General features: G+C 41.9%; 1 protein-coding gene across 7 annotated transcripts in view; it reads right to left on the minus strand.

Annotated features, from left to right (window-relative positions):
- ASH1L (ASH1 like histone lysine methyltransferase) overlaps positions 1–27,570 on the minus strand; it is a 236,081-nt gene that overhangs the window by 72,702 nt on the left and 135,809 nt on the right. For 6 of the 7 annotated variants that reach the window (XM_062192443.1, XM_062192440.1, XM_062192439.1 and 3 more), the window contains 2 exons: positions 25,513–25,692; positions 13,146–13,240 (listed from right to left, as the gene is read on the minus strand). In XM_062192443.1, the coding sequence (XP_062048427.1) occupies positions 13,146–13,240; positions 25,513–25,692 (275 nt within the window). The remainder of the gene's footprint in view (positions 1–13,145; positions 13,241–25,512; positions 25,693–27,570) is intronic. The other variant, XM_062192444.1, reaches the window with a different exon arrangement.

The following is a 27,570-nucleotide window of genomic DNA, read 5'->3' on the forward strand; positions in this document are numbered from 1 at the left end:
ACTAAATGCTATCCCAATCAAAACACCAATGACATTCTTCTCAGATCTAGAAAAAGCGATGCTAAAATTCACATGGAAACACAATAGACCCTGAATAGCGAAAGAAATGTTAAACAACAAAAACAAAGCAGGAAGGCATTACAATACCAGATTTCAAGGGGCTGGTGCTGTGGCACAGCGGGTTAACACCCTGGCCTGAAGCACCGGCATCCCATATGGGCGCCGGTTTGAGACTCAGCTGCTCCACTTCCTATCCAGCTCTCTGCTATGGCCTGGAAAAGCAGTGGAAGATGGCCCAAGTCCTTGGGCCCCTGCACCCGCATGGGAGACCCAGAGGAAGCTCCTGACTCCTGGCTTCGGATCAGCACAGCTCCGGCTGTAGTGGCTATTTGGGAAGGGAACCAATGGACAGAAGACCTCTCTCTTTGCCTCTCCTCTCTCTGTGTAACTCTGACTTTCAAATAAATACATAAATCTTTTTTTTTTGACAGGCAGAGTGGATAGTGAGAGAGAGAGAGACAGAGAGAAAGGTCTTCCTTTTTCCATTGGTTCACCCTCCAATGGCCACTGTGGCTGGCACACCGCACTGAGCCAGGTGCTTCTCCTGGTCTCCCATGCGCGTCCAGGGCCCAAGGACTTGGGCCATCCTCCTCTGCACTCCCGGGCCACAGCAGAGTTGGACTGGAAGAGGAGCGACCGGGACTAGAACCTGGTATGCTGGTGCTGCAGGCGGAGGATTAACCTATTGAGCCGTGGCATTGGTCACAAACAAATCTTTAAAAAAATTTTAAAAATACCAGATTTCAAGACATATCACAAGGCAGTTATAATTAATACAGCCTGGTAATGGCACTAAATAGACATGTAGACTAGTATAAAAGAACAGAAACTCCAGAACTCAATCCCTGCATCTAAAACCAATTTTTGGCGAAGAAGCTAAAATCAATCTCTGGAGAAAGGACAGTCTCTTCAACAAACGGTGCTGGGAAAATTGAATTTCTGCATGCAGAAGTATGAAACAAGACACCTACTTTACACCTTATACAAAAATCAACTCAAAATGGATCAAGGACCTAAATCTAAGACCTGATACCATCAAATTACTAAAGGAGAACATTGGGGAAACTGCAAGACAATGGTATAGGCAAAAACTCTTGGAAAAGAACCCAGAAGTATAGGTAATCAAAGCCAAAACAGACAAATGAGATTACTTCAAGCTGAGAAGCTTCTGCACTGCAAAGGAAACACTCAGAAAATGAAGAGGCAACAAACAGAATGGGAGAAAATATTTGCAAACTATGCAATGAATAAAGGATAAATATCCAGAATCTATAAAGAGCACAAGAAACTCAACAACAACAAAAGAAACAATCCAGTTAAGAAACGGGCAAAGGACTTTAATAGGCATTTTTCAAAAGAAGAAATTCACATGGTTAACAAATACAGGAAGAAAATGCTCAGGATCACTAGTCAAGAGGGCAATGCCAATGAAAACCACAATATTTCACCTCACCCCAGTTAGACTGGCTCTCATACAGAAATCAACAAATAATGCTGGCAAGAATGTGGTGAAAAAAGGTACTCTAATCCACTCTCAGTGAGATTAAACTAGTACAGCCAATGTGGAAGACAGTATGGAGATACCTTAGAAAACTGAAAACAGATATACCACAGGACCCAGCAATCCCACTCTCAAGAATTTACTTTTTACCCAAAGGAAATGAAGTCAGCATATGAAAGTTACGTGTACCCCCATGTTCTTCTTTCTTTTAAAAATTTATTTATTTGAAAGGTAGAGATAGAGAGAAATCTTCCATCCACTGGACACCCCCCAAATGGCTGCAATGGCCAGGGCCAGGGGAGGATGAAGCCAGGAGCCAGGAGCTTCTTCTGGGTCTTCCACATTGTACACCCATGTTTACTGTGCCTCAATTCACAACAATCAAGATATAGAATCAACTCAGATGTCCATTAACTGACAACTATAAATTGTGGTGTGGTGTGTGTATAGATATACACACATATATACATATGTACACACAAATATACACATATACACACATAATATATATAATATATATATAATGGAATACCATTCAGCCATAAAAATAAATGAAATTCTGTGTTTTACAACAAAATGGATATAACTAGAAACCATTATACGTATTGAACATGTTCCACTACTTTCCCAGGCACATCAGCACAGAGCTGGGTTGGAAACAAAGCAGCTGGGACTCCAACTGGTGCTTCCCCTGATACAGGATGCCAGTGTTGCAGGTGGTGGTCTATTGCAACACAATGCTGGCCTCTGGTGTTCTTTCTTTCTCAAATACACACTGAATTTCATTAGAAAACTATCTAGGACTATAATTTTTTGTGAATAATTTTGGTAAAGAACTCAGTTTCTTTAAAAGATATGGGCTGGGGCTGGGGCTGGCGTGGCGGCACAGCAGGTTAACACCCAGGCCTGAAGAACTGGCATCCCATAAGGGTGCTAGTTCGAGACCCAGCTGCTCCACTTCCAGTCCAGCTCTCTGCTATGGCCTGGGTAAGCAGCAGAAGATGGCCCAAGTCCTTGGGCCCCTGCACCCATGTGGGAGACCCGGAGGAGGCTCCTGGCTCCTGGCTTCGGATCGGCGCAGCTCCCGCCATTGTGGCCAGTTGGGGAGTGAACCATAGGATAGAAGACCAATTCCCCCCACCCCGCCTCCTTCTCTGTGTAATCCTGACTTGCAAATAAATAAATAAATAAAATTATACGGGCTATATGTTCTATTTCATCCTGCATCAGTTTTTGTAAACAGAAAGCTGGTGCTGCACATAATGAGTTAACTCATTGTGCCACAATACCAGCCCCTGAAAGAATTTTTCTAATTGACTTACAACATGACTTTTTAATAAGATTTTATTTTTTATTTATTTGGAAGACAGAGTTACAGAGAGAGGTAGAGCCAGATAGAGAGAGGTCTTCCATCTGCTGGTTCACTCCCCAATTGGCTGCAATGGCGGGAGCTGAGCTGATCCAAAGCCAGGAGCCAGGAGCTTCTTCAGAGTCTCCCTTGCGAGTGTAGGGGCCCAAAGACTTGGGCGATCTTCTACTGCTTTCCCAGGCCACAGCAGAGAGCTGGATTGGAAGTGGAGCAGTCAGGACTCAAACCAGTGCCCATATGGGATGCCGGTGCTGCAGGCCAGAGCTTTAATCCTCTGGGCCACAGTGCTAGCCCTAACAATATGTCTTTCCTTTATAGAATCTACTTACTTCTGGTTATCGTACTTCTTCACACTAAAGGTTACGTTCTGCAAACATACAGTTCTCTGTATAACTGTAGTTAACAAATGTATACTCTAGAGATCCTACAATAGAATGTTATAACTTTTGTTTTAACCTGTTATATATATTTTAATGTAATTAAGAGAAAAAAAAATTGTTTAGTCACTCAACATTTGGCGTTTCTATTTATTTCTTCTTCATGAGCTAAATTTACATCCATTGCCATTTCTCAAAGTGTAAGTTGGTTAGCGACAAATTCTCAGTGAAGGCAGGTGTTTTGAGTTTGGAATTTTTCATGACCAGCCACCAGTAAAACTTTGGGTACTGACTATCTCATGAATTTCCCCAATACTTCAAAACTCATTTCCAAAATCCAGAGAAAGAATTTTGAAAGCTTATACCTGGTTTCCTGTGGACTTTGCCCAGTACACCTTTGCTTTTACTGATTCTACTTAGAATCTTTCCTGTGTAATGAGGCATAGCCATGAGTATGACTATACGCTAAGTCCTGTAAGTCATCACACCTGAACACTTTCTCGGGGATCCCTGACACACCTTGGAATCAATCATATGTGGCTTTCCTTCCCTATTCCATTCTCTTGTACCTCTGACGTTGAGCAATGTTGTTACTGGGGGCTGGTCATGCAGCTATCCTCAATGCACCCTAAATGTGCCAAAATTCTAGACTCCCAGATGGAAAGCAAGTGGTCAGCAGAAACTGTACTATTTGTGGCCAGTGCTGTGGAATAGTGGATAGGGCCACCACCTGCAGTGCCAGAATCCCATAAGGGTACCAGTTCGAGTTCTGGCTGCTCCACTTCTTTTATTTTTTATTTATTTATTTATTTGACAGGAAGAGTGGACAGTGAGAGAGAGACAGAGAGAAATGTCTTCCTTTTTGCCGTTGGTTCACCCTCCAACGGCTGCTGCAGCCAGCGCACCGTGCTGATCCGAAGCCAGGAGCCAGGCGCTTCTCCCGGTCTCCCATGTGGGTGCAGGGCCCAGGGACCTGGGCCATCCTCCACTGCCCTCCCGGGCCACAGCAGAGAGCTGGCCTGGAAGAGGGGCAACCAGGATAGAATCCGGCGCCCCACCCGGGACTAGAACCCGGTGTGCCGGTGCCGCAAGGCGGAGGATTAGCCTGTTAAGCCATGGCGCCGGCCGCTGCTCCACTTCTAATTCAGCTCTCTGCTATGGCCTGGGAATGCCGTGGAAGATGGTCCAGCTCACATGAGAGACCCAGAGGAAGCTCCTAGCTTCAATGGCACAGCTCTGGCCGTTGCGGCCAATTGAGGAGTGAACCAGTGGATGGAAGACTTCTATCTGGCTCTAACTCTCTCTGTAACTGTCTTTCAAATAAATAAAATAAATCTTCAAAAAAAAAAAAAAAAGATAATATGCTGGGGACTGGCATTGTGGTTTAGTGGGTAGAGCCACTGCCTGCAATGCCAGTATCTCACATGGGCACCGGTTTGTATCCTGGCTGCTCCACTTCTGACCCAGCTCTCTGCTAATGGCATGGGGAAAGCAGCAGAACATGGTTCGAGAGTTTGGGCCCTTGCCACTCATGTGAGAGACCTGGAAAAACTCCTAACTCCTGGCTACAGTCTGTTGTGGCTCTTTGGGGAGTGAAGCAGTACGTGGAAGATCTCTTTCTCTAATGCTTTCAAATAAACAATTAATTTTTTTTAAAAAGAAGTTAATTTGTGGGGCTCAGCTTGTGTAGCCTGGCTGCATGTTGGAATGTCAGTTATCTAATGCTTAGAATGTAAATGCTTCTTGAGAAAGTCCAGGTGAAGTGAAGTTAGCTGTGGCTATCTTTATCTTATCTTAAGGTATAAACCCCTCGCTACTGACTAGGGAGCAGGGATCCACTATTTCCTAGAATCTCAAGACAATGCTTCCATCTGCAAGTCCTTGCAATAAGTGGTACTCTATTATTTAATATTGGATTTCCTCTCTTTCCTTGAACTCTTGTCCCTTCTTACCTTTAGCAGCCAATTCTCCTACACTGGGTTTGATTGAAACACTGTTGATACACAAGTTACTGTTAACATTTAGGAAAAATTTTATGCTACTGTGGGAAACTGTTTACCATTCAAGTTCCTATATTATAGCCCACTCCTAACCTTGCAAGCAGGCCTTTCTAGGAGAAGTGGTGTTAAGTCTGCTAAATTAATCTCCCTTGGGATTATGTACTTTATATTAAATGAGGAAAAGTAGTCAAGATGTGGCATGTCTGAATGAATAACAATGGCAGCCTAGGAGAGCAATGTTGATAAGGATCTTGAGGTCTTCTGTCAGAAGTAACAGAAGGAAGACTTTTGTACTAAGTCACGGCCATTCTTCTTGACAAACAACTGCTTCAGTTCTATAATAATTACCTTTTATTGAATATTTACTATGTGCTAGGCAGTGTGCTAAGCATTTTATGTGAATTATTTTATTTAATATTTATGCTAATTTGTATTTTACAAATAAAAAAAATCTAAGGCCTTGAGATACATTAACTTCTCCAGGGTCAAACAGAGAGTAATTGGCAAAGATGGAATCTGAATCAAGACCTTACTGATTCAAGAGGCCAAATGTAAAAGACCAGGTCCTCCAACTTTTATGTCTCCATTCTCTCCATAAAAATTTTGAAATCTATGAATCCTTTATATCTTTTAAGTGTCAGTTTTAACAATGACAAATGATAAATCTTAATACCATAAAGATGTAATAATTACCTCTGTCCATTAAAAAACAATAATCTCTTCTTCAACATTTGGAAATGCAAGTAACTTCTTTTCATTTTGAACATCATTTCTATTCTACTTACTCCACAGATTTTTACCCTAATGCTATGTTTTTATGCTCGACATTCTTGAACAATTTATATTCCTATACCATAAAAAAAATTTAAATGAACATTTAAAAGTACTAGTGATCATAATGTGCAAACCTAAAAATTTTTCTTTCATGTTAGAAAACACTAGAATTTTGATGACAATATCTAGATCAAAACATAAATATATGTACTTAGCAGCTTTATAGAGACATCTACCCTTTTATTGTATACTATTTGATGATCTTTAGTATGGAAATTGTACAACCACCACTTTTATGTGCTTACCAGGCTAGGCCACAGTACACAGATGCCTGACCAAACATTACTTTAGATATTTCTACAAAACTATTTTCCAGATGAGTTTAACACTGAAAAATAGTAATTACAAGTAAGAACACTCTCCATAATGTGGATAAAGTCCTCAACATATAAAAGACAACTCTCCAAAAGAGGGAGTTCTGTGAACAGATTGCCTTAGGACTTGTACTCCAACATGAACTCTTCTCTGGGTCTGTCAGTCTACCCTATAAGATTTTGGACTTGCCAGCTTCAAGAATCATGTGAACCAACTGCTTAAAATGATTGTTTTTCTTTCCTCTCTCTCTCTGCATCCTATTGCTGCTTCTTTTCTGGAGAACCCCAATTAATAAATAATTAGATAAAATCTAATTTCAAAATATATTCAACATCCAAAGAACCATCCCTGTGCCTGCTAGTGGTCACTTCCCATTCTTGCCTCTCCTAGTCCCCGGTAACCTCTAATCTACTTTCTGTCTCTTACATACTTGTCTATTTTGGCTATTTCATATAAACAGAATAATACAATATATAACATTTTATGACTGCCTTCTTTCAAACAGCATAATTAGCATTTCATTCCTTATTATTGCTGAATAATATTCCATTGTATGGATATACCACAGACATTTCAGTTGCTTTCACCTTTTGACTATTATGAATATTGTTGCTATGGCTATTTAGATACAAGTTTTGTATGAACATATGTTTTTAATTTTTATGGCAACATACTCAACAGCAGAGCTGCTAGGTCACATGGCAATTCTATGTTTAATGTCTTGAGTACCTGCCAAACTATTTTCTAAAGTGGCTTGACATCCCCACCAGCAATGTAGAAGAGTTTTAATTTGTTCACATTCTTGTCAATCCTGGTTAATGCCCATCTTTTAATTAAAGTCATCTTTGGGTATAAGGTGATATTTCATTGTGGTTTTTGATTGCATTTACTTCCCTAATGACTAATGATGTTGAACATCCATTTGTACATATTTTTTGGAGAAATGGCTACTCAAGTTTTAGAGAAGTGTGTTTTTTATTATTGAGTTTGAACACTTTATGTGGACAAATGGACGAAAATCCTTTACTTGGTTCAGTAGTCCCTTTATCTAGGGTCAACTGCAGACTGAAATTACATATAAACAACTCATAAACTTTAAAGTATACACAATTTTGTATAGTAACAAAATCACACTATTTCTGTTTTTTTAAAGATCTATTTATTTATTTATATATTTATTAAAGTCAGAGTTACACAGAGAGAAGGAGAGGCAGAAAAAAAAGAGAGAGAGAGGTCTATCATCCGCTGGTTCACTCCTCAATTGACCACAATGGCCAGAGGGACGCCAATCTGAAGCCAGAAGCCAGGAGTTTCCTCTGGGTTTCCCATGAGGGTGCAAGGGTCCAAGGACTTGGGCCATCTTCTGCTTTCCCAGGGCATAGCAGAGAGCTGGATCAGAAGTACAGCAGCCAGGACTCAACCCGGTGTCCATATGGGATTCCAATTTCATTCTTTTGTATATGTCTATCTAATCAATACAAAACCATGGGGGCTGGCATTATGGCACAGTGGCTTAAGCCACTGCCTGCAATGCCAACATCTCGTATGGGTACCGGTTCAAGTCCTGGCTGTTCCACTTCCAATCCAACTCCCTGCTAATGTGCCTGGAAAAGCAGCAGAAGGTGGGTCAAATGCTTGGGCCCACTGCATCCATGTGAAAAACTTGGGAGCTCCTGGTTTCAGCATGATCCAGCCCCAGTTTTTATGGCGATTTGAGTGCGTGAACCAGCAGATGGAAGATACCTTTTCTCTCTCTGGAACTCTGCCTTTCAACTAAATAAAATAGATCTTTAAAAAAGAAAAGAAGGGGCCGGTGCTGTGGAATAGTGGGTAAAGCTGCCGCCCTGCAGTGCTGGCATCCCGTATGGGTGCTGGTTTGAGTCCTGGCTGCTCCACTTCTGATCCAGCTCTCTGGTATACCCTGGGAAAGCAGAAGATGGCCCAAGTCCTTGGGGCCCTGCATCTGCGTGGGAGACCCAGAGGAAGCTCCTGGCTTTGGATCGGCGCAGCTCTGGCCATTGTGGCCATCTGGGGAGTGAACAAGCAAATGGAAGACTCTCTCTCTGTGTAACTCTGACTTTCAAATAAAATAAATAAATCTTTAAAAAAATCATTTGTTCAGAAGATTCTTTTTTCCTCACTGAACTGCTTTAGCACTCTTGTAAGAAAATTCAATGGATCATAAGTTAAAGAGTATAATATACATTTTGACAAACAAGTATCAACACATATATGCATTTTGATATGCATTCTTAATGATAAAGTACCTTAATTCTATCATATATTTATTACTTTTGATTTATTGAATTTGATACCATAAATGGTAGTGAATTTGACTTCATAAATTTTAAGATGTGCCAAAGTTTTATTTATATTACTTTTTATTCATCTAACTATTAGGACAAAGATAGAAATGAATTAAGACTGATTTATTTTAAAACTCATGCTTGGCCGGCGCCATGGCTCAATAGGCTAATCCTCCGCCTTGCTTCGCCGGCACACCGGGTTCTAGTCCCACTCGGGGTGCCGGGTTCTGTTCCGGTTGCCCCTCTTCCAGGCCAGCTCTCTGCTGTAGCCAGGGAGTGCAGTGGAGGATGGCCCAAGTGCTTGGGCCCTGCACCCCATGGGAGACTAGGAGAAGCACCTGGCTCCTGCCTTCGGATCAGCGTGGTGTGCCGGTCGCAGCGCACCAGCCGCGGCGGCCACTGGAGGGTGAACCAACGGCAAGGGGGAGACCTTTCTCTCTGTCTCTCTCTCTCACTGTCCACTCTGCCTGTCAAAAAAACAAACAACCAAAAAAAAAAAAAACCACAAAAACTCATGCTCTTTATTTATAACATATTTGAAGTGATCTGTTCAACACAACTGGTTTTTCTTCCTACCATAATCATAAAATATTATTTGAACAACAAAGTAGCACTGTCTTCAGGTACAGGAGGATGCAGAATTCTCTCCTACAATAGCTTGATTTGAAAATATACCCTTTTCCACCTTGAAGAGGTTTTTGCATTACTTACTCACTATGTATGCTATTAAGTATAAATGAGTTTTAGTAAAATACTGAATTCGGGAACTAGAGAAAAAAATCTTTATTTAAAGTAAGGGATTTTGATTCATGCCACAAATATGATAGAAATAATGGCTTATCTATTATTCTTCCTATCCCCCCTAGAAATAACTGGGCCTTTCATGCTTTTGAATAGTTAGAGATTCATTCTAAAAACCAGGTTGGTAAATTTCTCATCTAGGACAAAATTGGTAGAGAGCAGAATGGTTATATTTTCTCAAACGGGACCTTTAAATGTTTACTTTCAAAGCCTACTTATTCTTAGCAGGTTTTAGGAGAGAGATAAATCTGCTCTGAGTCTGGTTCTACTACTATGATCTAAACCAAAAACAAAAGGCTCTTTCAAAAGAACTTTGGCATGAAGCCCAGAGAACATGGAATTTATCCTTACTTTCAATAAGTAAGCATGTGTAAGGTTATCTAGCTGAGAACTAAACCTTGTAACATCATATTGTAGTTGTACCCATTTCCAGCCAACCAAATAAAAAAATTAAAGGAAACTAATCTTTACTGCAGAACTTGTTTATGCCTGCTGATTCAAATATACTGCTGGTTCTGGACTTATGGGGAGAAAAAGACGATTAGCCAATCATTAACAGAGAAGAGCCACATAGTTAAAAAGGTTAAAGAATCATAGTTGAAGAAATCATTGAAAGGCATAGAATCAACATCTACTACAAATAAAGTGTTTCTGGCTCCACGTTTTTTATTAAATTCCTTTAAGGCAATTTTGTTAGTTCAAACAAATTGAATATGAAGAAAAAAAACCCCTGTAATCTACATACAATAATTTATCCTAATTTCTCCTGTTATTTGTACAACAAATATTTGTTAAAGTTCCATTTTATATCAGTTACTGGGAAACCAATGAAGAATAAAAAAGACAACAAGTTTGTACCACTAAAGCTTACAATGTAGTTAAGGGGACAGATAATAAATGAGTAAATCAATATTGTAATCATAGACTATAAATATGGTGCCATGATCTAGAATATAGGGAGGGGCTGTCTTTTGGTAAGCTAGTCAGGAAAATCATTTTTAAAGAAAATGACATTTATGATAATACTGGCTTTAAGCTTTTTATTTTTAAAGATTTACTTGTTTATTTGAAAGAATTACAAAGACAAAGAGGTAGAGTAGAGAGAGCTCCTCCATCTGCTGGTTCACTCCCCAAATGGCAGCAATGACCAGGGGTAGGCCAGGCAGAAGCCAGGAGCCAGAGCTTCATCTGAGTTTCCCACATGGATGCAGGGGCCCAAGCACATGGGCCACCTTCCTAAGCTCATTCTTAAGAATGAGAAGAAACCAGTCATGGGAAGAATTTTAAGAAAAGCTTTTCAGGAAATGGTAAACAGAGCTTGGAAATGAAAGAAGGTGAGTATGACCCAATATGGTAAATAAGGAAGAGATGGGAATAGGTAGATGGGAGAGAAGGGATCAGAGACAGATCATGTAAAAACACACATATATTGATTATTTTATTGATCATTCACTTCCAAGGTGCAGTAAGGGAGCAAGAGCAAGAGATCTATCCGCTGGTTCACTTCCAAATGCCTGAACAGCTAGGGCTGCACCAGCCTGAAGTAAGGAGCCCAGAACTCCATCTGGGTCTCTTACATGGGTGGTGGGCACCCAAGAACTTGAGACATCATTGGCTGCCTCCCAGGATGTATTAGCAGGAAGCTGAATTAGAAGTCCTTGGGCACCTGCACAAGCGTGGGAGACCCGGAAGAAGCTCCTGGCTCCTGGCTTCAGATCGGCACAGCTCCGGCCATTGCAGCCAATTGGGGAGTGAACCATCGGATGGTCTCTCTCTCTCTGCCTCTCCTCTCTCTGTGTAACTCTGACTCTCAAGTAAAAAAAAAATAAATCTTTTTTTCTGTAAAAAAAAAAAAAAACAAACAAAAAAAGAAGTGGAGGAGCAGGGACTGGGAAGTAGCACTCTGATATGGGAAAGGGACCATTCCAGGCAGCAATTTAGTTCCCTGCACCATAATACCCACCTCAAGGGATAGATTACTTTAAAAAGCCATAAGGAAAAAGCATTCTACTGTGATGGTAAGCCTCTTGAAGCTTTTAAGTGCAATCAATGTTAAGTTAGAAAATAAAAATAATTTCTCTTTTTACTGTGTATAGAGTGGACTGGGTGTAAATAATGGAAGTGGACAGATTTGTTGAAAGCACTCTGGTTCAGATGTGGTTTGTTGCCACCAAACTCGTGCTGAAATTTTGATTCCCCAAATAAAGGTGTTGAGAGTTATTGGGACTGCTAAGATAATTAGATTATGAGGGTTCTACCCTCTTAAGTGGGTTTTCTTCCTCAAGAAACTGGATTAGGTCTCTCCAGACTGGATTAGGTCTCAAGCAAGAGAGCTGGGACTAGATTAGTTATCATGAGAGTGGGTCATGACAAAGCAATTTACCCAGGATGCTTTGATGTCTTCTGTACATTCCTCCACCAGGTAATAACACCCACCATGATGCCCTCACCAAGAGCTAAACAGATATGCTGTCATGCTTCAGAATTTTGAGCTTTATCCGGTCCATATTATTTATTCATTAAGAAAAAGGAGACTTATTTATTTCAAAGGCAGAGTTAGATAGAGAGGGAAAGACACAGAGAGAAAGAGATCTTTCATTCACTGGTTCACTTTCAAAATTTCTGCAATGGTAGGGCTAGGCCAGGCTGAAGCCAGGAGCCAGGAATTTCATCTGGGTCTCCCATGTGAATTTAGGGGCCTAAGTACTTGGACCATCTTCCATTGCCTTCTTAGGCACATTAACAGGGAGACTGGAACAGAAATGGAGCATCTGGGATTTGAACTAGTGCCCACACAATATGATGGCATTGCAGGTGGCACCTTAACCTGCTGTGCCACAATGCCAGCCCAAGGAACCTCTTTTCTTTGTAATTCACCCAGCCTCAGGCATTTATTCACAGCAACACAAAATAGACAACACAAAATGGGACAAATGGTTATGGCAGAAGCTCTCCAAAAAAGATAATGGTGACATGGATTTGAGTGATGATAATGGAATCTGGCCAAAATTATAATATATTTCTGAGAGGGAAATAATAGAACTTGGAGATAGATTTGATGAAGGGTTGAAATGGGAGGAATCTAAAATGACCTTCAGATAACTATTGTTTATTGGATATAAAACTCAGTAATGCGATGCTAAAAAGTAATACTACCCAAATGGTAATTTTTGACATTGTCTCCAAAAATGAAAAGAATGATAAATCTGCTCCATATTCAAGCCAATTAATGATCATGAAAGCAGCAGGTCCTCTGTAGTAAGAATCACCAAATCAACACACTCTTTTTGAACATGGGAAATATTTGTAAGCGAACTGCTAAATACTTGATTCTTCTTTGATAACATACTTTGGAAGTCAAAACCTACAGATACAGTGTTATTTAATAAAGTCACAGCAAAGAAGATGTCTGCCATTTTGGCTCCTTGGTCAAATCATGTACAGAATTCTTCAAAGTATAAAATAAATGGTAACAAGTTGGACTCTACTGGAGAGGTAGCAATAATAAGAACAGAGATACTTCTTTCAAACACAAAATATGTCGTTTTTCTCCACAATAAACTGTGTGGACTTAGTACTCACCAACATGAATGGGGGCTGGAAATAATCCATATTCATGCTCTCCTGGAGTATACTCCAGCTTCTCTTTCTTTAACTGGATCAATCGGCTCTTTGGACTGTTATCAGAAAAGAAAGGGAAACAGAGGCAATGAAATGTCTTCCTGTGGTCAAATCTACAAATATTACCTAATCAAGAGTATCTGTTTTAAGTGTCTTAAAATGCACTGTTTGGGAAGAAGGTATCAATTATTTTCACATATTTTAAAAATCTGTACTTCTGTAATTGCCTTTAAGATGAGTAACACCTTGACAGTAGAGAATCCATTTTAGAGCACAAGAGACTCCATATTAAGAAAGCACCATCCACACTAGTCTGAAGCTATGATCTAAAATTCAGACAATAACAGTATTCATACAATAACAGTACAATGCATCCCACTTGGCAGAACACAGAAACTCCCTAGCATGATCTTTCAAGTTTAAAACAGATAGGCAGGCCGGCGCCGTGGCTCAACAGGCTAATCCTCCGCCTAGCGGTGCCAGCACACCAAGTTCTAGTCCCGGTCAGGGCGCCGGATTCTATCCCGGTTGCCCCTCTTCCAGGCCAGCTCTCTGCTGTGGCCAGGGAGTGCAGTGGAGGATGGCCCAAGGGTTGGGTCCTGCACCCCATGGGAGACCAGGATAAGCACCTGGCTCCTGCCTTTGGAACAGCGCGGTGCGCCGGGCGCAGGGCGCTAGCCGCGGCGACCATTGGAGAGTGAACCAACGGCAAAAAGGAAGACCTTTCTCTCTGTCTCTCTCTCTGACTGTCCACTCTGTCAAAACAAATAAATAAATAAATAAATAAATAAACAGATAGGCTGCACCTAGATTAATGTTAAGATTGTAATTTGTCAATTTTCAAGATTGCATTTGATACTAGTTTTACATAGGCCTTAGGTCAGCTTGACTCTAGTAACCTTGTATTCTCCCTCCCCTCCTTGAGGTTTTTATCTTCATAAACCCTATTGCTTTGAGCTTCAGTGTTGAGAGTTCTTTAGGGCATGAGCCCGCTCTCCACTGCCAGCAATAAAGGACCTTCAAATGTATCAATGTGTGGTGCACCTCTGTTTGCACTTACTCAGGTACAACAAAGAAAATGGCTATTGAGTTTTCCCTAACAGTATTGCAAAAGACCAAATTTCAGATATTATTATAATAATTATCTTATATCTGGAAGTACTTTCCCAAAACATCATTTCTATCAAAGCAGATAAGAGGAAAGGCTAGCTCCAGCTTACAGATTTGGGAACAGATGCTCTATGATGTTATGTGACTTGCCTTAATTTTACTAGCTGATCTGGGGACTTAAAGGCTAAAAGTTCAGTTTATTTATTTATTTAATTTTTAAAGATTTACTTATTTGAAAGGAAGAGTTACAAAGAAGAGGACATACATAACAAGAGATCTTTCATCTGTTAGTTCACTCCCCAAATGGCTGCAATGGCCACAATGGCTGGGGCTAGGCTAGGCTGAAGCTAGGAGCCAGGAGCTTCCTCTGGGTCTCCCATGAGAGTGCTGGAGCCCAAGGACTTGGGTCATCCTCTGCTGCCTTCCCAAGCACATTAAAAGGGAGCTGGGTTGGGAGACCAAAGCTGAGAGCCAGGAACTCAATCCAGGTCTGTCCATGGGTGGCAAGAACATAATTACTTGAGACTTAGTCAATGTTTCCCAGGGATTTTATTAACAGAAAGCTAGAGTTCAAGAGCCAGAGGTAGGAATCATACCTAGCTGCTCTGATATGGGATGAGAGTGTCTCAATTACTTGCTTCTCGGTAATAAATTTCATTACTTATCAAGTAAGTACAGAAAAAATAGGACCAGAGTCCCAATGAAAGGCAAGAAAAAACTTGTATTAGAATTAAACCAGGGGCTGGTGCTGTGGTGTAGTGGGTAAAGCTGCCACCTGCAGTGCCAGCATCCCATATTGGCGCCAGTTCAAGACCTGGATGCTCCACTTCCAATCCAGCTGTCTGTTATGGGCTAGGAAAGCAGTATAAGATGGCCCAAGTCCTTGGGTCCCTGAACCCGCATGGGAGACCCAGAAGAAGCTCCTGGCTCATGGCTCCAGAGTGGTGCAGCTCCAGCCATTGCAGCCAACTGGGGGAGTGAACCAGCATACGAAAGACCTCTCTCTCTCTCTCTCTGCCTCTCCTTCTCTGTGTAATTCTGACTTTCAAATAAATAAATAAATCTTAAAAAAAAAAATTGTTCTAGTGGAAAAGGATGTAGGGTAGATGTTTAGCCTAGCTAGCTCTTGACTCCAGCTTCCTGCTAATGTGGACCCTAGGAGGCTGCAGTGGTGGGTCAAGTAATCAGGTTACTGCCACTCACGTGGAAGATGTGCATTAGGTTCACAGGACAATTGAATTTGGCCCTAGTGAAAGCATATTGTGGGGGGCTGGTGCGGTGGCATAGCAGGTAAAGCTGCAGTGCTGGCCTGGGAAAGCAGTAGAAGATGGCCCAAACCCTTGGGCCTCTGCACCTGCATGGGAGATCTGGAAGAAGCTCTTGGCTCCTGGTTCCTGGCTTCGGATGGGCACAGCTCCGACCATTGGGGTCAATTGGGGACTGAACCAGCAGATGGAAGACCTCTCTCTTTCTCTCTGGCTCTCCTCCTCTCTCTGTGTAACTCTGACTTTCAAGTAAAATAACTAAATCTAAAAAGAAAAAAAAAATCACAAAAAAGCATATTGTGGGCAACTGGGGAGTGCAATCAGTGGACAGGAGCTCTCTCTGCCTCTCGAATTAATCAATCAATAAATAAAAGAAAAAATATGCTGACAGGTTCTACAGGACATAGAAGTTTAACAAATATGATCTTGGTATAAAAAACATTTTGGTGGAAGAATAAATAATTTAGATTGCATGTTAAATGTAATAAACAAAAAGTGAGAACAATTAATTGCAACTAGGGGAGAATTAAGGGAACATTTATTTATTTATAAGAGAGAGAGCAAGACAAACACATAGGGAGATCACCTGGTTTACTCTCCAAGTGACCACAACGGCTCAGATCTGAGCCAGGATGACAGCGTCCCAACAACTTGAGGCATCACCTGTTGCCTCCCAAGGTGGTCATTAGTAGGAAGCTGGAATCAAGAGTAGAGCTGTCCAGTTCCCTGCTAATGCATCTGGGAAAAGAACAGAGGATGGCACAAGTACTTGGGCCCCTGCATCCATGTGGGAGACCTGCAAGAAGCTCCTGGCTCTTGGCTTCACATCAGACCAACCCTGGTGGTTGCAACCATTTGTGGGGTGAACCAGGGAATGGAAGATATCTGTCTCTCCACTCACCCCCACCCTTATGCAACTCTTTCAAATAAATAAATAAATAAATAAATCTTAAAAAAAAAAAAAGAGGTAAGAGTAGACAAATATGTTCCACTAGGTCAGGGTAGGCCTTAAATATTATAAAGAGTCTGGGAGACTGTGTTTGGAAATAACTACATCTTAATGGGATATCAGTAGGATAGAACAACCCTGAAGAAGGTCATATGATTGTACAAAGAGCAATCTTAGGGGAGTTCACTATACTCTGACATGTTGTTTTTCAAAGATTTATTTATTTATTTGAAAGTCAGAGTTAAAGAGATAGGAAGACAGACAGACAGACACACACACACAATCTTCTATCTGCTGGTTCATTCCCCAGATGGCCCCGATGGCCAGGGCTGAGCCAGGCTGAAGCCAGGAGCCAAGAGCTTCTCCTAGATCTCCCACATGGGTGCAGGGGCCCAAGCACTTGGGCCATTCTTTGCTGCTTTGCCAGGCACATTGGCAGGGTGCTAAATCTGAAGTGGGGTAGCCAGGTCTTGAACTGGAGCCCGAATGGGATGCCAGTGTTGGAGGTGGCGGCTTTACCCACTATGCCAGCCTTTCTTTTTTTTTTTAAAGATTTATTTATTTATTTATTTGAAGTAGTTACACAGAGAGGAAAGGCAGAGAAGGAGAGAGAGAGAGAGAGAGATAGGTAGGTCAGTTGGTCTTCCATCTGCTGGTTCATTCCCCTAATTGGCCACAACAGCCGGAGCCAAGAACTTCTTCTGGGTATCCCACATGGGTGCAGGGTTGCCCCAGGACTTGGGCCATCTTCTATTGCTTTCCCAGGCCATAGCAGTGAGCTGGATTGGAAGTGGAGCAGCCGGGTCTTAAACTGTTGCCTATATGGGATGCATGCTGGCCTTTCTGACATACATTTAAGTGCTGTATTTTTTTTTTTTTTTACAGGCATAGTAGAGAGAGAGAGACAGAGAAAAAGGTCTTCCTTTCCGTTGGTTCACCCCCCAAATGGCCCCCGCGGCCACACGCTGTGCTAATCCGAGGCCAGGAGCTAGGTGCTTCTCCTGGTCTCCCATGCGGGTGCAGGGCCCAAGGACTTGGGCCATCGTCCACTGCCTTCCTGGGCCACAGCAGAGAGCTAGACTGGAAGAGAAGCAACCAGGACAGAATCCGGCGCCCTGACCGGGATTAGAACCTGGGGCGCCGGCGCCACAGGCAGAGGATTAGCCTAGTGAGCCGCGGTGCCAGCCTAAGCGCTGTATTTTTATACAGCTAACAGTGCAGGTTTGTTTATACAAGTGTCACCATAAATGGGTAAGGAATTGTTTTATGGTGTCTGATAGCTAATGATATCACTAGGCAACGGGAATTTTCCAGGTCAATTATAGCCTTCTGATACCACAACCATGTATGTGATATGTTGTTGTCAGAAACACTGTTGTGCAGTGCATGACTATCAGTAATCTAGAGATGACAGAAAGTGTACAGGAGGCTGTGCAAATACAACATTTTATTTAAGTGATCTGATATCCTTTGGGAAGAGAAAGATCCTGGCATCAATACCCCCAGACACCAAAGGATGCTATTAGCTTTCTTCTTCTTCATTTTTTTTAGAAAACTTTTATTTAATAAATATAAATTTTGAAAGTACAACTAGCTTTCTTTTTCTTAAGTTTGGTCAATGGAATACAGCCCAGATATCAGAATATATCTCAAATATACTAGGGAGTCAGATGTAAAAATTATAACCAGGCAATTACAAATAGAAGAAAATGAGATGAATTTCCTAAACACTTAAAATCTGGGTGTGAGAATGCTTTTCTAACAATTACTCTGAATCTAGAAGCAATGAAACAGAAGATAACTTTGACTACATGAAATATTTATGTTTTAGTTATAATAAGCAACGTTAAGAAATAAAGAACAGAATCTACAACAAGACTATTACGCATGTTCATTGAGTTCATCTAGGTTGCAGGACATAAATCAGTATAAAAAAATCATTACATTTCTTTTTTACTCTTAAAAAAGGATTTATTTATTTATATATTTATTTATTTATTTGAAAGGCAGAGTTACGAAGGCAGAGGCGTAGATAGAGAGAGGTTTTCCACCTGCTGGTTCACTTCACAAATGCTATACCAGCCAGGACTAGGACTAGGCCAGGCTAAAGACAGGAGCCAGGAGGCCGGCGCTCTGGCTCAACAGGCTAATCCTCCGCCTAGCGGCGCCGGCACACCAGGTTCTAATCCTGGTCGGGGCGCCGGATTCTATCCTGGTTGCCCCTCTTCCAGGCCAGCTCTCTGCTGTGGCCCGGGAAGGCAGTGGACGATGGCCCAAGTCCTTGGGCCCTGCACCCGCATGGGAGACCAGGAGAAGCACCTGGCTCCTGGCTTCGGATCAGCGAGATGCGCTGGCTGCAGCGGCCATTGGAGGGTGAACCAACGGCAAAAAGGAAGACCTTTCTCTCTGTCTCTCTCTCTCACTGTCCACTCTACCTGTCAAAAACAAAAACAAAAAGACAGGAGCCAGGAATTCCATCCTGGTTTCCCACCTGGGGGCAGTGGCCCAAGCACTTGGGACCATTTTCTGTTGCCCTCCCAGGCAGATTAGCAGCCAGTCAGGACTTGAAACAGCATTCCAATATACCATGTGGTTGAAAGCAGCTACAATATGGAGTCCACTTTTTTTTTTGACAGGCAGAGTGGACAATGAGAGAGAGAGAGACAGAGAGAAAGGTCTTCCTTTGCCGTTGGTTCACCCTCCAATGGACACCGTGGCCGGTGCACCGCGCTGATCCGATGGCAGGAGCCAGGTGCTTCTCCTGGTCTCCCATGGGGTGCACGGCCCAAGCTCTTGGGCCATCCTCCACTGCACTCTCAGGCCATAGCAGAGAGCTGGCCTGGAAGAGGGGCAACCGGGACAGAATCCAGTGCCCCGACCGGGACTAGAACCCGGTGTGCTGGCGCCGCAAGGCGGAGGATTAGCCTGTTGAGCCACGGCACTGGCCGGAATTGAGCATTTTAAAGTTAATTTTTGGACTGTTGATTACTAGTGTATACAAATACAGATCAGCAAGATGCGCCAGCCGCGGCGGCCATTGGAGAGTGAACCAACGGCAAAAAGGAAGGCCTTTCTCTCTGTCTCTCTCACTATCCACTCTGTCAAAAATAAAATTAAAATAGATAAATAAATAAATAAATAAAAAGCTTAATTCCATTTACAATAGCATCAAAAGAAAAAACATTTAGAAGTACAATTAACAAGAAGCACAAGAATTGCATACTAAAACTATAAAAATTGTTAAAAGAAATTTAAGATCTAAATGAAAAGAACTGTATTTTATTTTCATTAGGTCAGATTACTAAATACTGAGATAGCAAAACCTCCCAAATCAATCTACACATTTTGTCAAAATCCTAACTGCCAATTTTGCAGAAACTTCAGCTGATTCTGAAATTTACATGGAAATTGCAAGGAATCCAGAGCTGGCAAAACAATCGTGAAAAAGAAGAAAATTGGCAGAATTATACTAAGCTCAAATTTTACTACAAAGTTACAATATTAAACATAGTATACTAACAGCAAAAATATATTGTTACTGGCATAACAAGGGACATGGCCAATAGAAACAAAAATATAAATAACAAATCAACAAAATAGATTTGCAATTTTTATCACAGACAAAAGGAAAAGCTTCCTGACATACAAAGATCTCTTAAAAATCTAAAGAAAAACGACCTGACACAAAAACAGAAAAACAAATGTGAAGAGATAGTTCACAGAAAAAGATAATTAAATGGCCTTCATCCATATGAAAGTTGCTCAGCAGTTTCATATATGAGAAAAATGCAAATTAAAACTCCCTGGAGATATTATTTCTCACCTGTATGACTGATAGTGAAGTTTGACAACATGATCTACACTGTGGAAGAACAGGCATGCTCATATATCTCTGGGACTGAATTTGGCAATATTTACAATATTACATACAGATACTCCTTGAGGATGCAGTAATGTCCCAAAAATCCCTAAGTTCAAAATATTTTATATTGAAAGAGCATTAGCTATCTAACACTAGTAGTTTACTAAACAGTATACTGTACAACAGCAACTGTTCGCTCCCATGATATGGAAGGCCATCATACTCTCATGTCGTAGGGAAGAATGTGACCTTGCTAACGGACGCTGCCTAGCATCACAAGCATGAGTGCTGTACCGAATGCCACTCACTAGCTTGATAGGATATCAAAATCCAAAATTTGAAGTGAACAAATATGGCCTTCACATCATTGTAATGTCAAAAAATGAAATGACTGTAAACCCAAAACAACTGAATTGCATACTTTTTAAAAAATTTTTATTTATTTATTTGAAATATAGAGTTACAGAGAGAGCAGAGACAGAGAGAGAGAGAGAGAGTGGCCACAATGGCCGGAGCTAAGCTGACCCAAAGCCAGGAACCAGAAGCTTCCTCCGGGTCTCCTACATGGGGGCAGGGGCCCAAGGACTTGGGCCATCTTCCACTGCTTTCCCAGGTCATAGCAGAGAGCTGGATCAGAAGTGGAGCAGCCAGGACTCGAACCAGCGCCCATGTGGGATGCTGGCACTGTAGGTGGCGGCTTTCCCCACTACGTCACAGTGCTGGCCCCAAATTGCATACTTTAAGATTTGTTTTATGGAAGACCGGGAAGAAGCACCTGGCTCCTGGCTTCGGATCGGCATAGCTCCAGCTGCAGCGGCCATTTGGGGGGTGAACCAACGGAAGGAAGACCTTTCTCTCTGTCTCTCTCTCTCTCACTGTCTAACTCTATCTGTTAAATAATAATTAAAAAAAGAGATTTGTTTTATTTATTTGAAAGGCAGAGTGACAGAGAGGGAGATACAGGGATAGAAAGAGATCTTCCATCCACTGGTTCAGTCCCCAAATGGCACAAACAGCCAGGGCTCGGCCAGGCTGAAGCCAGGAGGTTGAAACTCCATTGTGGATGCCAGGGGCCCAACTGCTCGATTTTCCACTGTCCTCGCAAGCGCAATTGTGTAGAGCAGAATGAGAAGTAGAGCAGCTAAGACTTAAACTGGCACTCCAAAATGGGATGCCAGTGTCACAGGCAGCGACTTAATCTGTATGATAATACTGTCTCCTGGACTGTATACATTAAAGAAATGAAGTATATGGTATGTGAATAGGATCTCATTAAATCTAAAATGAAAGAGAGAGAGAGAGAGAGAGAGAGAGAGAGTGAGTAGTGGGGGCCCATGTTGTGGCATAGCAGGTTAAGCCATCACTTGCAAATCTGGGATCCCATATCAGAGTGCTGGTTTGGGCTCCGGCTGCTTGGCTTCCAATGGCCTTTCTGCTAATGTGCCTAGGAGGGCAGCACAAGACGGCCCAAGTGCTTGGGACCCTGACACCCATCTAGGAGACCTGGATGGAGTTCCCGGATTCTGGCATAAGCAAAGCCCACCCCTGGTTGTTGAAATCCTTTAGGGAGTGAACCAGCTGATGGACGCGCTCTTACTCTTCCTCACTCTTCATCTATCTCTGTTGCTCTGCCTTTCAATAAATAAAGAGGACAGGAAACAAGACTTTGGAAGAGTGAGATGAAGATTAAAGAACTGCAGCCAGTACTGTGGGGCAGCAGATGAACCATCTCTTTCTAGCTTTCTCTCCCTCTCTGTAATTCTGCCTTTCAAATAAATAAATAAATCTTTTTGTCCCCAAGATTTATTTATTCATTTGGAAGTCAGAGTCACAGAGAGGAGAGGGAGAGTTAGAGGCAAAGGCAGAGAGAAGTCTTCCACCTGCTGCTTCACTCCCCAAATGGCCTCAATGGTCAGAGCTGAGCTGATCCAAAGCCAGGAGCCAGGAGCTTCTTCCCAGTCTCCCACGCATGTCCAGGCACCCAAGGACTTGGGCCATCTTCTACTGCTTTCCCAGGCCATAGCAGAGAGCTGGATTGGAAGCGGAGCAGCTGGGACTTGAACTGGTGCCCATATGGGATGCTGGCACTGCCAGCCAGGCTTTAATCTGCTGCGCCACAGTGCCAGTCCCCATGAGGTAACCTTAAAAATGCCAACTGCAGGGGCTAGTGTTGTGGCATAGAAGGTTAAGCTTCTGCTTGTGATGTGGCATCCCATATGGGTGCCAGTTTGAGACCTGGCTGCTTTGCTTCCAATCCAGCTCTCTGCTGATGCACCTGGGAAAGCAGCAGAAGATGGCCCACGAACTTGGGCCCTTTCACTTGTGTGGGAGACCAGAAGCTTTGGGCTCCTGGCTTCAGCCTGGTCTTACCTAAGGGGTTGGGACTATTTGGGGAGTGAACCAACAGATGGAGGATCTCTCTCTCTCTCCCCTCTTCCACCTCTTCTTTAACTCTTCCTTTCAAATAAATATTAAAAAAAAAAAAATGCAAGTGTAGTGCTGACAGGGAAAAAAGAAGAGTAGGTTTTAGAAGACACTGTAGAGGTACCAAAATGACCTTGAACTGCATACTTATTTATAACTTCTCTTAAAGGGAAATAAATGCCTATAATTAGTAGCTAAATCCAAGCTTTACTAATTAAATATTCCCATGACCTAGAAGGTTAATAAAAAGCACAAAAATTGTTTCAGTTATTTCACTGATAAATCGATTAAAAATATTTTCAGTACAAAACAAAGTAATATTGTTTACATGCTGATAACCTGAACCACATAAACAGTGATGTATCTCTAAAATACAACCATTCCTCTTTCAATCACTTTTTTGGCTTATATTCATATCCTTATAACTTTTTGATAGATATTGTTTCACCCTTTTATAACTCATTGAATTCATTTTCTACCCTGTTGTCAGAATTATCATCTTAGAAAAGCAAGCCTATACTCTTCATTTACATTCCTAAACAATGTGATTTTTCATATCCTGTAGTTTAGTAATCTTAGAGTCAGTAGACATGATAGCTATGTGGTCCTTGTTGTAACACTTATTTTCTAAAAGGCTATTTCAGAAACCCTTAATTATTATTTATTTGTTTATTCATTTGACAGAGCTAGACACTGAGAGAGAGACGGAGAAAAAGGTCTTCCTTCCGTTGGTTCACCCCTCAAATGGCCACTATGGCCGGAGCTACGCCAATCCGAAGCCAGGAGCCAAGTGCCTCTTTTTGGTCTCCCATGCAGGTGCAGGTGCCCAAGCACTTGGGTCATCTGCCACTGCCCTCCTGGGCCACAGCAGAGAGCTGGACTGGAAGAGGAGCAACCGGGACTAGAACCCAGTGCCCGGCCAGTGCCACGGCTCAATAGGCTAATCCACCTGCGGTGCTGGCACACCGGGTTCTAGTCCCGGTCGGGGTGCCGGATTCTGCCCTGGTTGCTCCTCTTCCTGTCCAGCTCTCTGCTGTGGCCCGGGAGTGCAGTGGAGGATGGCCCAAATTCTTGGGCCCTGCACCCACATGGGAGACCAGGAGAAGCACCTGGCTCCTGGCTTCGGATCAGCGCAGCACACCGGCTGCAGCGGCCATTGGGGGGTGAACCAAGGGAAAAGGAAGACCTTTCTCTCTGTCTCTCTCTCTCACTGTTCACTCTGCCTGTAAAAAAAAAAAAAAAAAAAGAACCCGGTGCCCACGTGGGATGCCAGTGCTACAGGCACAGGATTAACCTAGTGAGCCACGGTGCTGTCCCCCAGAAACCCTTAACTATTGAGTTCTTTTGATATATGAAAAATCTTTTCATCCTGGCATATACTGTTCGGACTGGAATATCATTCTACACTTGGCAAAAATGATCAGTTCCCAAAATCTAACTCAATTTATTCTATAGAATACTTCTTACTTGATGATATATTTAGCTGGTATCTCTTTGGTGGTTTAAAAATTCACAGTTAGAGGTGTTGGCACTGTGGCGCAGTGGGTTAAAGCCCTGGCCTGAAGTGCCAGCATCCCATATGGGTGCCAGTTTTAGTCCCCGCTGCTCCTCTTCCAATCCAGCTCTCTGCTATGGCCTGGGAAAGAAGTAGAAGATGGCCCAAGTCTTTGGGCCCCTGCACCCACGTAGGAGACCCAGAAGAAATTCCTGGCTCCTGGCTTCAGATTGGTGCAGCTCTGGCCATTGTGGCCATCTGGGGAGTGAACCAGTGAATGGAAGACCTCTCTCTGTTTCTACCTCTCTCAAACAAATAAATAAAAATAATAATAATAATAAAAATTCTCAATTAGAGTGCCAACAGAATATGAAGTTCTTCCAAGTAAGGATTTCATTCATTTGGCAAATTTTTTTGGAACATAGACAAAAGAAGCAGAACAACATCAATATTATTTCAGTTATACCGACAGTGCCATTTTCTTATTCTTAACAAAAAATAGCATTGGGGCAGGTATTTGGCCTGAAGGTTTGGATGCCTGTATCCTGTGTCAGAGTGCTTAGGTTCATTTCTGGCTCTGTCAATTCCAGCTTCCTGCTGATATGCACCCTGGAAGGCAGCAATATCGGCTCAGGTAGTTGGGGTCTTGCCATCCACACGAGGGCCTCGATTGAATTTCTGTTTCCCTGATTCATTCTGGCCCAGCCCTGGCTGTTGTGGACATTTGGGATTAAGCCAGTGGACAGGAGCTCTGTCTTTCAAATAAAGCTAAACTAAAATAAATAAAGCATCATTAGAATCTGAAGTATATGGGAGAGCAGCAGCAGATGGCCCATGTACAACAGCCCCTCCCACTCACGTGGAAGACCCTGATGGAATTCCTGGCTTTGGCCTGGCCCAGCCTTGGCCAATGTGGGATGAAGCTCTCTCTTTTGCTTTGACTCTCCCTGGACTCTCTCTGCGTTTCAAATAAATAAATACATATATAAATCTTAAAAAAGCAATCTAAACTATGACAATATAATTTAGAAAGCAGAGAGAAGATAAAAGTCAGGGAAGATAATCAGTCATCTTCAACAGTATCATGGGTACAGTGAACACTGAGGTATGTGAGATGAGATTGATATTAGCGTATAGTACATTTGTATTCTTTTTTATATTCAATGTGTTTTTTTCCACATAGCAGGGTTTTAAAGGATCAGCTGATAGATCACACTACTTACTCTGTAGTTTTGTAAACATCAGAATACAGCCCTGCTTTCTGATACTTCTTCTTTGGGGGACGTGGGGCCTTCTTTTCCCTTGGGATGAGAGAGAGCACAGGCTGCAAGGTACTTTCAGGTTCGGGAGGTTTGGCTGGGGTGTCAGAAGGACTGGGAATCTCAACTGGTGCTTCAGAAAAGCTAGAAATAGAAGTTTAAAGATAGTTGTATTGTAAAAAAAATATTTTCCTGTGAATAATTGTCTAAAAGACATCACAACAATTAAAGAGATAGGAGGACTTTCTCATCTGGTCAAACTAAAATAACTGATACCAGACTTGTCTTCCTGACAAAAGCTAACAGAGATATGGTAAACTACTGGAAACCTACAAAAAATAATGAAACAATTATTGTCAGACATTGGACAATAGCACAGCACTGTGATCCCTGAAAAAATTTAAAAAATAAAAATAAGTGAGTCATACAGCCATCTTCCTTTTGAAGAATGACTATGGTTTACAAGGAGAAATCAAGCAGAGAATGGCTAACCTGATGAGCTGAAAATAAAGAGATCAGATGATCACAGTACAAAGAGGCAGGAATTCATGGAACTGAGTACCAGAAAGAAGAAAGCTACAAAGACTGTTAATAACTCTAGAAATCTGTATATGAGTCTCTTTTACTATACTGCAAAATGCTAACTTGTGCGTGTAAAGTTCATTTGGCAGAACAAAGAATTACTTGAAAATTCCAAGGGGGAATGATTCCTAGAGCTTATACATGCTGGTAGGTAGAGTACTCAGATCACACAGAGTGAAAAGGAACTGTCTACCACTGGATGCACTCAATAGAGATTCCAGAGGGAACTGTTACTCACTTTTGTTACTCACTATCCCTGGAATCAAGGTCAGCTCCCACTAAACTTAACAACAGTCTTCTAAAGAATCCAAGTTGGTCCATAAGCAACTTAATTATCAAAGTAAAACTGAGTAATTATAAAGAAAACCAACAAAAACCAGGAATGTAATAAGGTGACAGTCACAACATCTTATATCTAATAAAAAATTTCTACACAAGCCAAAACGCAGGAAAGTGTGACTCAGGAGGAAAATTACTCAACAGAAATACCCTCAGACACCACAAAGAGAAGAGGACTTACATGACGAGGAGGAGGAGAATGAAAGACTTTATTCAAAAAGGGAGCACTGAGACTTGCAATATAGGAAATCTGAAATGAAAAATTTACTGCAGAATATTGAAAAGCAAATTAGATATTAGAGAAGAAAAGATCAGTAAACTTGAGATATGATAGAAACAACCCAAACAGATATATAGAAATTAATTTTAAAGAGAAAAAAAAGAATCAATGACCTAGGAGACAACACAATAAGCAGCCACAATCCTGAGACCCCAGGACAGAAGAAATTTCTAGTGAAACAAAAAATGAAAACCATAAGAGAAAACAAAAATCAGACATACAATAGTTTAATGTCCATAAAGTAAGGGAACACAATGAAGAAATTTAAGAGTTTCAGTTAAGGGCTGGCTTGTGGAGTAGCAAATAAAGTCGCTGCTTACACAGTGGCATTCTCTGATCCAGCTCCCTGCTAATGGTCTAGGAAAAGCAGAAGATGGCCCAAGTGCTTGGGATGCTGTCACCCACATGGGAGACCTGTAAGAAGCTCCTGGCTTTAGCATGGCCCACCTCTGGCAGTTGAGGCCACCTGGGGGAGTGAACCAATAGATGGAAATCTCCCCACCCCTTTTTCTCCCTCTCTGTAACTCTTTCAAATAAATAAATAATTAAAAAAAAAAAAAGAGTTTCAGCTTAAAAAAAGTCCCAATTCAACATTAACATTATCAACTCAAATAAAACGAACAAGGTATACTGTAGTAAACTTACTAATAACTACTTAGGAAGAAAACAGAAGCAGCCAGAGAAAACAGAGGGCTACCAAAGTAGAAATCAGTGCACATCTCATGACTAAAACCACACAAGCCAGAAGGCAATAAAATAATGACTGAAATCTGTCAAAATGTGAGAGGGAGGGAAAGCCTGTCAAAAGAGAATCCTAAGAC

Source organism: Lepus europaeus, chromosome 5, assembly GCF_033115175.1.
Source record: "Lepus europaeus isolate LE1 chromosome 5, mLepTim1.pri, whole genome shotgun sequence".
Lineage (NCBI taxonomy): Eukaryota > Metazoa > Chordata > Mammalia > Lagomorpha > Leporidae > Lepus > Lepus europaeus.